The following is a 13,232-nucleotide window of genomic DNA, read 5'->3' on the forward strand; positions in this document are numbered from 1 at the left end:
GATTCCCTTCACTATAAACGTGAGGGAAAGCCTTGCGCAGGAAGCGATATCGTTACTAATGAAGTTGAAACTGAAGTGCGATATACGCTATGCGTAGCTAATCCCACCAATGGTGGTGATTAGCGCTCAAACTTTAAAAAATCTACCACGGAAGCTCAGGTTTCCCTTTATTATACACGTGATACACGTGCTATGCGCTCAGGTGGGCTCAGGCTTCCCTTCATTATAAACGTGAGGGGAAGCCTTGCGCAGGAAGCGATATCGTTACTAATGAAGTTGAAACTGAAGTGCGATATACGCTATGCGTAGCTAATCTCACCAATGGTGGTGATTAGCGCTCAAACTTTAAAACATCTACCACGCAAGGCCCTTGTTCCTGCTCGTCGTAGCAGGTACAGGTTAAGGTGACTGTGAGGCCAGGAACACACACTCCCCCTCGGACGGAAACCGGCTGTCGAGCTAAAGTCAATATATAGGTGACTTATTACGTAAAAAGGACCGGTGTGACCAAAGAACGGGGTGCGAGACGATTTAATTGTCGCATTCCGGGCCTAATTGACAGATTCACGGTCGTCAATCGTGAGAACGATCGAGGGATCGACCGTCGGGGAAACTTTGGACGGTCACCTTACAGAGACTTCAAAGCAGGTCCTGCTGACACTCCTGTAGAGGGGGCGGCGGCTGAGACAGCTTCCTCCTCTCCGGGACCGAAAAATAGACATTAGGTGACAATTTACGAGACCGTCATCCGGGAAAGGGCTTGACCCGACTCCGGAGGAGAACGGCCCGGACGGGGGTCATCTCGGCGACCCCTCGGCCCGAATCGCGCCCCTGGCAACAGGGACGCGATTCTATTGGTCCCGACCCGGGACCAATAGAAGCGCAGAGGGACCAACTTTCGGACCAACCAAAACGTCGGGATTTCGGGTGAGAAAAGGTTATAAAAGCCCGAGGTCCCAAGGACACGGGGAGAGTTGGTTGCGAGTTGGGGATCAAAAAAGACGGTTTTATACGAGTGGATACAAAATAACCCAGAAGAACCCAGAGATTACCCAAGAAGCATACGGAAGAGATTTGGGACTTAACTTCCCAACGAAGACTTCTAACCATCCAACGTCCAAGCCTCTACTTACGACCCGGAAGAAGAGGACTCTCTCCTCCTTTGTGTTGTGCTGTCCACTCTCCGACGATCTATAGAGCTGTCCGGCGAGCCTTTCGACTTCCGACCAGACGTTGGTGTAACTCATTGTAAGCATGTATTTCCATACAAATAAACGCGTTAACTGTGGACTTACGGTCTCTGTGTGAGTCTTTGCGTCCAGCAAACCGCGACCCCCATACGGTACAGGCTTTCTCGTGTCATCCTGACAGATCACGGGCAAAGCGAGGGTCGTAACCTTTCACCTTAAGGGCAACCTCCGTGCGAGTTTAGTTTCGGGTACACCGCGTCCTTTAAAGGGGGACAATCCTCACGGTGGTGTCTCCCCGAGGGCGTCATCCTCACATGACCGACGGTGGTACTTAGCGGGATCCGAGCCACTTTGCTCAGCGGGGGAGGGTTTCCCGGGACAACTGCCTGCTCGTTGGGTGGATCTGGCGCCCTGCGCTGAACCCGCAGTTCGTCGATTACATCCGGATTAAGATACGGATTCCGGTTCCGCCCTGCAGTCCCCTTTGGTAGCAGGGCCGCTCTCCAGGGCATATCCCGTTCTTGAGCCGCCCTACGGACCCCCTTTTGGATTTTCGTTTTATCGGCGACCCTGGGGCCCACTGTCCCGTTGGAAGAACCCTTTCGATCACAAATAAACCAAAAATAGAAATAACATAAACACAAACGATGCACCGGACTGTATTTTAGTCCGTCGTTTCATTTTTTTACACATGTACACGCTTCTTGCAGTTGTCAACCAATTTTTTTGGTCGACAACAATGTAACCCCTTTCCAACCCCCTAAAATCCCCATTTTTATTGTAAAAATCGCCATTTAACCTTCAACAATGCAAACGACAATGTATATCGTAACAATGATAACAATTGCTTAACGACAATAAAAAAACTAAATTGATTCTCCTATTCCACACAAATATATTTATTTATTTTTTTCATTTTCGTGGCCAAATGATGCAAAGATTAAGCAAAAATCATTTCCATCGACTTAATTCTCTCACTACTTCTTTCGAACCTTACTTTATTTGTTACATCTAACTACTAAAATCTTATCTAATGTCCTTTATATAGCAGCGTAGACTCAAAATTTGTATACATGTATAATTTTTCGCATAACACACAGGGTATTTTTAATTTAAGTATCGTCTACCCCGAAATATTATAACAGGACATTTTTCATTAAGATTCTTGTGTGTGATATTAATACGTTTGAAATTCCTATGAAGTTATATAAGATAAAAATTTTTTATAAAGTTTAAATATAAAACCATATTATATATTTATGTTTTCCTGATTACACCAGTAAAATTTAAAGTTCTGACATATTTAAAAAATGAAATTTTTTCGTAATATTTATTCATCATATTTATATCAATATATTGATACAATAACGTTTAAAGGTTGACGACCGTTCTATTTTACTACGAGGAAATGCATTTAGTTGTATAAGGTATAAACAAATTTAAATTAAAGAAAACAAAATGAATTAATTTCGAATATAAAAATAACTAATTTAAATTTAATGTTTACAATGTTTATAATGTTTACTTATTTTAATTTTAAAAATCAATCTTAAAATGCAAAGGTGTATCAGTATATTATCTTTGATTTTTGAAAAACATTACAATTTAATTTAGATATAGGCTATGTTTTACAAGTATAATTTAGTTTTAAAAGTTTTTGTAAATTCCATAAAACCTCGATTTAACGAACTAATTCGGGCGAAGGTGTGTCCATTGAATCCGAAAATCCGTTATATAAATAAGTATATTTTCCGAATACGCGTCTTAAAAAGTTGACAAATTAGTTAATTTATTTAGTTTTACTTATTTTATATACTTTTGTGTAATTAAAATTTAATTTAATTTCATAGAAAAGGTTTCTGTACGTATAAGGCTTATATACAGTTCTTATGTTAGTTCGGAGACTGTAATAAACAGTATACGATCTAAATCGAGATAAATACATTTGGAAAATACATAGTTGTATTTAACTAAACAAATAATATTGGAATCGTCAGTGTTGTGTCATCGATACTAATATTTTCCTTTTTTATAGATAAGCAATATTCTTATTAATAATTAAATTATTTTTCTATTCATTGGTATTATTATTTTTTTACTTTTATTGACAGATGCTCCCAAATTTTAAATATTAAATTTTAATTTTAAACCTTAATCTAAAATTTACGTCAATACTTATATAATTCATTATTGTATATTTTTGTCTGTGATTTTATGTTTATTGTATTTAAGTGATTTGTTTTTGGGAGATGGTATTGCTCCCTGCATCAAGGAATGTATTCAGTATGCATAATAAATAAATAAATAAATAAATAACAAATAATATTGTTAAAAAGAAAACAAAATTTAAATTTCACAAAAACACAAATTTTATTAATATTTATCATTTAAATAAGCCTACTTATCACAGAATAATATTTTTTTTATTAATGAAGTTAAACGGAAGAATATTTTAACATTGCAGCGTAACTAGAATTCTGCGATGCTGAACACGACTCAGTTTACTGTTATACAAAGAGTTCCCTTCGCCAAGAGTCAAAAATAAAAAGTAAAAATTACAAAATTTGTCATTAAGGTTAGAAATTTTTCAGTGAATACGTTACAACACATAAAACATAATTTAAAACATTAGAATCATAGATTAAAGGAAAAAGCGAGTAAAATTAATTTATATAAGTCTTTTTGATTTTAATGATTTTAATATTCTACAGATAAACAATAAAGATTAATAAACAGGTATTTAAATAATAATTACCGATGTGTTACCGATTTCATTTCTTATTTAATATTGATCTATCCTTAAGTTTACGAAACCTTATCAAAAAAGAAGAAGGTGGATCGAATGTCACATGTGCGGAATATAAACTACATTTCACTGAAAATCAATGAAAATTAGAATTTAGCTAAAGATAAATTGAGGATATCAAAATATTTAAAAATTGAAGGTAATATTAGCTAAATGTACATAGTGTGAAATTCATTCACGTGATCTAACCCCGTGGTTCCCAACGTGGCTAAAGCACTGTACAGAAGTATAACCAGGCGGAATAATCCGTTATTTTGGTTCTGCTGTAGTTGTCTCTGCCAGCTGTACCTCTCTTCTTTCATCATCTTTTCCACCTCCAGGTCATATCTCTGAGTGGTACCTGGAGGATCCCCCTCTTTCGTATACTAATGTCACTAATGCCAGCTGTACCTGTGCTGTATAAATTTTAATAACGATTAAAAAGATACAAAATTATGTTGACTGGCGAATAAAATCTTTGGTGGTGTCAAACCGCGGCTGCTAGCAAAATTAACTTAACGTATGTTGATAAGAAAGAAGATATTTATTGTACTGTATCGATGAATATTTCATGAAATACAAAACGGGTGTATAATTCCACAGTGCGAAATAAAGAAAAGTGGTAATGTAATCCTCGTTTTTCCCACGAGATGAGAAATTACACAGTAAATGGCTAACTGCGTTCAAAATATCCGAATTTAAAAAAGCACACGAGTAAAAGCAAATTTTACTCCGACAAAATTTTTTTATTACTAATAAAGTGTAATTAAACATATTTTTATTAATGAAAATATAATATTTAAATATTTGTCTTTTTAATGTTACGATATGTTTTGTGTACAGTAAACACACATGGTGGAAAATGGTAGAAATCAGTTTGAACATTTGCGAACACACAAGAATGAGTAAAATAAGGCTAGGAGAAAAGACTAATGTTTCCTATAATGCCATTAAATTTTATTAAAATTTAACTTATTAGACTTGTATTTTCGATAAACACCTATATCAAAACTTAATATATTAGTAATGGCTAGTCAAAGAGTGAGTATATTTTTTGGGACACCATGTATTATTAAAAATTTTAAATTCCAGTAACGAATAAAATCGTCAAGTCGATCCTACTCGAGATATGACACACGACTCCCTTTATCTCCTCACCCTGTCGACCTTTAACCGCCAAAATTTAATAGCATCAATCCCCCTAATAAACAAACCTCCCTGCAAAATTTCAGAAATTTTCGACAAAAAACACAGGAATTATTAAGCTTAAAATAAGAGGGTGAACAAAATCGTTCTCCTCGACACACAAACACACGCTAGCATCCATATATACTGAACCCCCCGGAATTTTTCTGCATTTCTCGACGTTTCAAGATTTCCTGTCCAAAAATGTGAAAAATCTTGGGGTGCACATTTTTTGACCGATCGCCATACTTTTCCTCTATTATATATAACAGAGCGGAAAAATAAAAATTATCATCCGAAATGATTTCTTTGCATAGACCAGAGATGACGAACTTATTTTTGCCTCTATGTGTGATGTAGTAAATATACTTATCTTTAAAAATGTTTATGCGCATCGAGGTTTGACTTCGAATAAAGATATTTAAAGAAATTAAATAAATATGATTTAAGTAGATTAAATATAAGGAAGCTGATTTTAAAAAATGATCAGGTGATAAAGGAAAAAAATGATTTAAAAAGGAAAGGATTTAAAAAGCAGGTGATAAACCGAAATTTCATAATATATCATGTGCCAGATGATATCTAACGACGTGCTACAGTTTGCCATCCTTCGTATATTCGAAATAATATATAGGTAATGAGAGTGAGATGATGAAAAAACGGAAGCTGTGGTTGTAAAGATAAATTTTATTTAAAAAAATTGACTGTATAGGTAATCACAATAAACAACACAATAACGAGCAAAATAACGAATCTTTCCGAAAAACAGATTCGAAAAAATAATATATAACTTTTTGCTAATTCACCATCTCATTCTTAAGGTGTGGGTTAGTTAGCGAATAGTATATTGATAACCCTCTACCAGAGCTTACTCTATTTTGACCGATTACAAATTAGATTCATTATCCAAGCTTTTAAAATAGTATTTACAAGAAACAAAAGGCGTCCGCTAATATTAAGATTTTCCAGGCACAGTAAACACAAGCTTGAGTAAAACGTTCTGCAAGTCAGAAACATTCGATTTTTTTCACTTATTTTTCAGAAAATGCACATAAATGGAGCACGTAGCAAGCATGGCTTTCAATTACCACAATATATTAATACGAGGCGGTACTTTTTAGTTTTTACAGTAATTATACTTCCGTTCACTATCTAATATTCATTTACTCTAATCAAGTTCACGATTTGTGATTTTATCTTTGATACTAATTAAAACTTTGGAATAAATTTATTATTGAGTAAATTATTATTAAATACACACGACAACTGGTACACAGATAAGATCATAGGGTAATAAACTTATTAATATTCATATTTGGGACAGACTCACATGGAGACGCATTAAACAACGTAATCCGGAAACTTAAAAATATGGAATTTGTTTATTTAAATAATTTTATTACAGAACAAAATAATACTATGAAGAAATTTTAATCAAGATATTTTTTAAATTTAGAATATAAAGTATAAATAGTTACAATTCATATATACTCTTAAATTAGTAAATTACTTAAAATTAATTGTAAATACGATCTATAAACAATATAATCTACAAAATATAATAAAATACATCCGAGTAGTAAATAGCTTGTTTATTTATTATGAGAAAAACTTAAACCGTAAAGTTATATTTTATCAAACTTAGGAGTAATTTATATTACAAGACTTGGGATAAGAGGGCAAACTAATTAAGAATATAGGAGACAATGAAAACAATATTCACTAAGGGCCGGATTTATACGAGCTTAAAACCGCGATATATGCGCATATACATGCAAGTAAAAATGCTAGATATATTTACTGCTATATAAGCTTTGAAATGCCTGAAATATGCATTATGCTTGTTGAAAAATTCATTAAACTACATTAAGTTTATAAGTTGAAATGCATACGTACTTTACTTGTGTCTTCGAGCAAATCCTACTAACGTCTTTTATATAAGAAAAGATAAATATGCAACAAACGTCTGATGAGGAAAATTCGAACAAAATACAAATGTTCTTGTTTTTCTAGCTCTTTTTTTCTTCGTTTTTTTAAACAAAGCTATCTTATAGTGTAATAATTACTAAACATGTATTATGATATGTATATACATAAAACTAGAATTTAGAATAAATCAATTCTTTAAAATAAAAAAAAATTTCTAGTAATACCGATCATATTTCTTAACAATCCACTTTTCGTGCCTAAAACATAATTGAAAAGAAATGAGCATTAAATTGAAATAAAGAGTGTAAACTTTTATTTCTGTAAGAAAATGTAAAAATTACATAATGAATTAACAACATATAGACTTATAAAAGATTTATTATTGTAGAGTTCTTAAAATTATTTATCAACTTTTATCCTTCACTTAAAATGTTAAAAATGTAACATTCGTTAGTAAAACAATTATAATTCATTCGTAAACAACTCGCATCAAAATAATTCAATGATGTTATTGATGTTCTAACATTCATTCAGAATTCGACAGGTTTTTAATTTTAAAATTATTGTTAGTGTATTTTATGTTTAAATATAGTGATTCTTTGAAATGGTAATTTACACGCGGGTGTCTATTTGAAAATCCGGATGAGGTCCTGTCCCAGTTAGTCCGAATTTTCGACGCTTCACTAAAATTCTTTTTAAACAACATAAACTTTTAAACGAAATAACAAGTGTACGCCTACTTTTTCTAAAAAACAGCTGCTGAACACACTACAATACATGCGAATATTTCGATTATTCAATTCGTTGGATAAGGTTTAAATTAAAATAATAACGACAGTAGGAGAAATTAAAGTATATAACAGTAACTGTAGCTGCTATAGGAAATAGAAGAAAGAAACGGAACGAAATAACAGAGAATTTCTCTTTTATTTATAAAATTATTTAAAACTAGATTACTTTATTCGATGTTTATTTTTATGCAGTTTTAATGTAAAATAAGTCTATATATTATATTGTAATTTAAATAAGTGTCTAAAACTATATTTTAAAAATATAAATAATCTTTATTCCCGGTGAGAAAACTTTAATAATTCGTTAAACGAACGCTTTCGACCTTACCCAAAGTCTGCTTCAGCTGATATTATTTGCTGGTATGCTGCACCCTCAAATAATTACACAGTGGTTGCATTATATGTATATAGTGAAATTTTATATTTACAACAGCTTAACTCTTTGTTTTTTTATATGTTTGAGATATTTTAAATTTAATGTTCAAAAAAGTTTTACTCCTAGCATTCTGGTTTTAGAATTATTCTATAACCTGAAGCAGACCTTAGGTAAGGTCGAAAGCATTCGTTTAAGAATTATTAACGTTTTGTCACCAGAATAAGTTATTTATTGTTATTATTAGTACTGGTGACTAAGTTAGAAGATATCTTTATAAAGTAAGTACTTCTATAATGGAAAACAACTAAAATTCTAAGGAAATAGCAGTTGTTTAAGACAAAGTTTACCTTTATAAGACGTTTATCTGCACCTAGTCTTATAATCGAGATGGGTTGATAATGATAATAATAAGCGCAGAGCCCAAGTTAAAAGCTGAAATTTCGTACACAGTTATCAAACGTACACTAAAAAGGGATTTTTCGAAATCCCACGCGGGGGGGAGACAGAATAAATAGTTTAATTGGAAATAAAAAATGCAGTTGGGTGCTAAGAGTTAGTATGATGAATTTCTTTGATCTGTGATAAAATGTAACGAAGTTAGTGAAGTCATAATTCTAACGATCTGTCTTTGCTTTCTGGGTAGGAACAATTGGCGTAGTTTGATTTCGAACACGTTCCGCTACAGGGCTATAGATCTTTCCTATAGCCTGTAGCGAAAGGCTACCGATTTCTATTACATACGTGTTTTAAAGGTGTTTTTTTNATTTAATTTCATAGAAAAGGTTTCTGTACGTATAAGGCTTATATACAGTTCTTATGTTAGTTCGGAGACTGTAATAAACAGTATACGATCTAAATCGAGATAAATACATTTGGAAAATACATAGTTGTATTTAACTAAACAAATAATATTGGAATCGTCAGTGTTGTGTCATCGATACTAATATTTTCCTTTTTTATAGATAAGCAATATTCTTATTAATAATTAAATTATTTTTCTATTCATTGGTATTATTATTTTTTTACTTTTATTGACAGATGCTCCCAAATTTTAAATATTAAATTTTAATTTTAAACCTTAATCTAAAATTTACGTCAATACTTATATAATTCATTATTGTATATTTTTGTCTGTGATTTTATGTTTATTGTATTTAAGTGATTTGTTTTTGGGAGATGGTATTGCTCCCTGCATCAAGGAATGTATTCAGTATGCATAATAAATAAATAAATAAATAAATAACAAATAATATTGTTAAAAAGAAAACAAAATTTAAATTTCACAAAAACACAAATTTTATTAATATTTATCATTTAAATAAGCCTACTTATCACAGAATAATATTTTTTTTATTAATGAAGTTAAACGGAAGAATATTTTAACATTGCAGCGTAACTAGAATTCTGCGATGCTGAACACGACTCAGTTTACTGTTATACAAAGAGTTCCCTTCGCCAAGAGTCAAAAATAAAAAGTAAAAATTACAAAATTTGTCATTAAGGTTAGAAATTTTTCAGTGAATACGTTACAACACATAAAACATAATTTAAAACATTAGAATCATAGATTAAAGGAAAAAGCGAGTAAAATTAATTTATATAAGTCTTTTTGATTTTAATGATTTTAATATTCTACAGATAAACAATAAAGATTAATAAACAGGTATTTAAATAATAATTACCGATGTGTTACCGATTTCATTTCTTATTTAATATTGATCTATCCTTAAGTTTACGAAACCTTATCAAAAAAGAAGAAGGTGGATCGAATGTCACATGTGCGGAATATAAACTACATTTCACTGAAAATCAATGAAAATTAGAATTTAGCTAAAGATAAATTGAGGATATCAAAATATTTAAAAATTGAAGGTAATATTAGCTAAATGTACATAGTGTGAAATTCATTCACGTGATCTAACCCCGTGGTTCCCAACGTGGCTAAAGCACTGTACAGAAGTATAACCAGGCGGAATAATCCGTTATTTTGGTTCTGCTGTAGTTGTCTCTGCCAGCTGTACCTCTCTTCTTTCATCATCTTTTCCACCTCCAGGTCATATCTCTGAGTGGTACCTGGAGGATCCCCCTCTTTCGTATACTAATGTCACTAATGCCAGCTGTACCTGTGCTGTATAAATTTTAATAACGATTAAAAAGATACAAAATTATGTTGACTGGCGAATAAAATCTTTGGTGGTGTCAAACCGCGGCTGCTAGCAAAATTAACTTAACGTATGTTGATAAGAAAGAAGATATTTATTGTACTGTATCGATGAATATTTCATGAAATACAAAACGGGTGTATAATTCCACAGTGCGAAATAAAGAAAAGTGGTAATGTAATCCTCGTTTTTCCCACGAGATGAGAAATTACACAGTAAATGGCTAACTGCGTTCAAAATATCCGAATTTAAAAAAGCACACGAGTAAAAGCAAATTTTACTCCGACAAAATTTTTTTATTACTAATAAAGTGTAATTAAACATATTTTTATTAATGAAAATATAATATTTAAATATTTGTCTTTTTAATGTTACGATATGTTTTGTGTACAGTAAACACACATGGTGGAAAATGGTAGAAATCAGTTTGAACATTTGCGAACACACAAGAATGAGTAAAATAAGGCTAGGAGAAAAGACTAATGTTTCCTATAATGCCATTAAATTTTATTAAAATTTAACTTATTAGACTTGTATTTTCGATAAACACCTATATCAAAACTTAATATATTAGTAATGGCTAGTCAAAGAGTGAGTATATTTTTTGGGACACCATGTATTATTAAAAATTTTAAATTCCAGTAACGAATAAAATCGTCAAGTCGATCCTACTCGAGATATGACACACGACTCCCTTTATCTCCTCACCCTGTCGACCTTTAACCGCCAAAATTTAATAGCATCAATCCCCCTAATGAACAAACCTCCCTGCAAAATTTCAGAAATTTTCGACAAAAAACACAGGAATTATTAAGCTTAAAAAAAAGAGGGTGAACAAAATCGTTCTCCCCGACACACAAACACAAGCTAACTTCCATATATACTGAAACCCCCCCCCGAATTTTTCTGCATTTCTCGACGTTTCAAGGTTTCCTGAGTCCAAAAATGTGAAAAATCTTGGGGTGGACATTTTTTGACCGATTGCCATACTTTTCCTCTATTATATATAACAGAGCCGAAAAAATAAAAATTATCATCCGAAATGATTTCTTTGCATAGACCAGAGATGACGAACTTATTTTTGCCTCCATGTATCATGTAGTAAATATACTTATCTTTAAAAATGTTTATGCGCTTCGAGGCTTGACTTCGAATTAAAATATTTAAAGAAATTAAATAAATATGATTTAAGTAGAATAAATATAAAGAAGCTGATTTTAAAAAAATAATCAGGTGATAAAGGAAAAGAATGATTTAAAAAGGACAACAGGTGATAAACCGAAATTTCATGATATATTATGTGCCAGATGATATCTCCCGACGTGCTACAGTTTGCCATCTTTCGTATATTCGAAATAATATATAGGTAATGAGAGTGAGATGATGAAAAAACGTTCCGGAAGCTGTGATTGTAAAGATAAATTTTATTTTAAAAAAGTGACTGAATAGGTAATCATAATAAACAACACAATAACGAGCAAAATAACGAATTTTTCCAAAAAACAGATTCGAAAAAATAAAATATAATTTTTTGCTAATTCACCATCTCATTCTTAAGGTGTGGGTTAGTTAGCGAACAGTATATTGATAACTCTCTACTAGAACTTACTTTATTTTTGGACCGATTACAAATTAGACTCATTATCCAAGCTTTTAAAACAGTATTTACAAGAAACAAAAGTCGTCCGCTAATATTAAGATATTCCAGGCCACAGTAAACACAAGCTTGAGTAAAACGTTCTGCAAGTCAGAAACAGAAAACATTCGATTTTTTCACTTATTTTTCAGAAAATGCACATAAATGGAGCACGTAGCAAGCATGGCTTTCAATTATTAATACGAGGTGGTACTTTTAGTTTTTACAGTAATTATACTTACGTTCACTATCTAATATTCATTTATCCTAATCAAGTTCACGATTTGTGATTTTATCTTTAATACTAATTAAAACTTTGGAATAAATTTATTGTTGAGTAAATTATTATTAAATACACACGACAACTGGTACACAGATAAGATCACAGGGTAATAAACCTATTAATATTCATATTTGGAACAGACTCACATGGAGACGCATTAAACAACATAATCCGGAAACTTAAAAATATGGAATTTGTTTATTTAAATAATTTTATTACAGAACAAAATAATACTATGAAAAAATTTTAATCAAGATATTTTTTTTAAAATTCAGAATATAAAATATAAATAGTTACAATTGATATATACTCTTAAATTAGTAAATTACTTAAAATTAATTGTAAATACGATCTATAAACAATATAATCTATAAAATAAAATAAAATAAACAAGTTATTCACTACTCAGATGCATTTATTATGAGAAAAACTTAAACTATAAAGTTATATTTAATCAAACGTAGGGATAATTTATATTACAAGACTTGGGATAAGAGGGCAGACTAATTAAGAATATAGGGGACAATGAAAACAATATTCACTAAGGGCCGGATTTATACGAGCTTCAAACCGCATATACATGCAAGTAAAAATGCTAGATATATTTACTGCTATATGAGCTTTGAAATACCTGAAATATGCATTATGCTTGTTAAAAAAAATTAATTAAACTACATTAAAGTTGATAAGTTGAAATGCATACGTACTTTACTTGTGTCTTCGAGCAAATCCTACTAACGTCTATTACTTCATACTTTTATACAAGAAAAGATAAATATGCAACAAACATCTGATGAGGAAAACTCGAACATAATACAAATGTTCTTGTTTCTCTAGCTCTTTTTTTCTTCCTTTTTTTTAAAACAAATCTATATTATAGTGTAATAATTACTAA

General features: G+C 31.3%; 1 protein-coding gene across 1 annotated transcript in view; it reads right to left on the reverse strand.

The window, feature by feature from the left end:
• Positions 1–1,405: 1,405 nt before the first annotated feature.
• The window catches only part of LOC111634628 (arylsulfatase B-like), a 29,718-nt gene continuing 17,891 nt past the window's right edge, over positions 1,406–13,232 (reverse strand). Inside the window, exons 10-11 of the mRNA XM_023379457.1 lie at positions 4,176–4,336; positions 1,406–1,789 (exon numbers count right to left, since the gene is read on the reverse strand). Coding sequence (XP_023235225.1) covers positions 1,406–1,789; positions 4,176–4,336 — 545 coding nt within the window. The remainder of the gene's footprint in view (positions 1,790–4,175; positions 4,337–13,232) is intronic.

This window comes from Centruroides sculpturatus, unplaced genomic scaffold (genome assembly GCF_000671375.1).
Source record: "Centruroides sculpturatus isolate CEXI.00-Female unplaced genomic scaffold, Cexi_2.0 scaffold791, whole genome shotgun sequence".
Lineage (NCBI taxonomy): Eukaryota > Metazoa > Arthropoda > Arachnida > Scorpiones > Buthidae > Centruroides > Centruroides sculpturatus.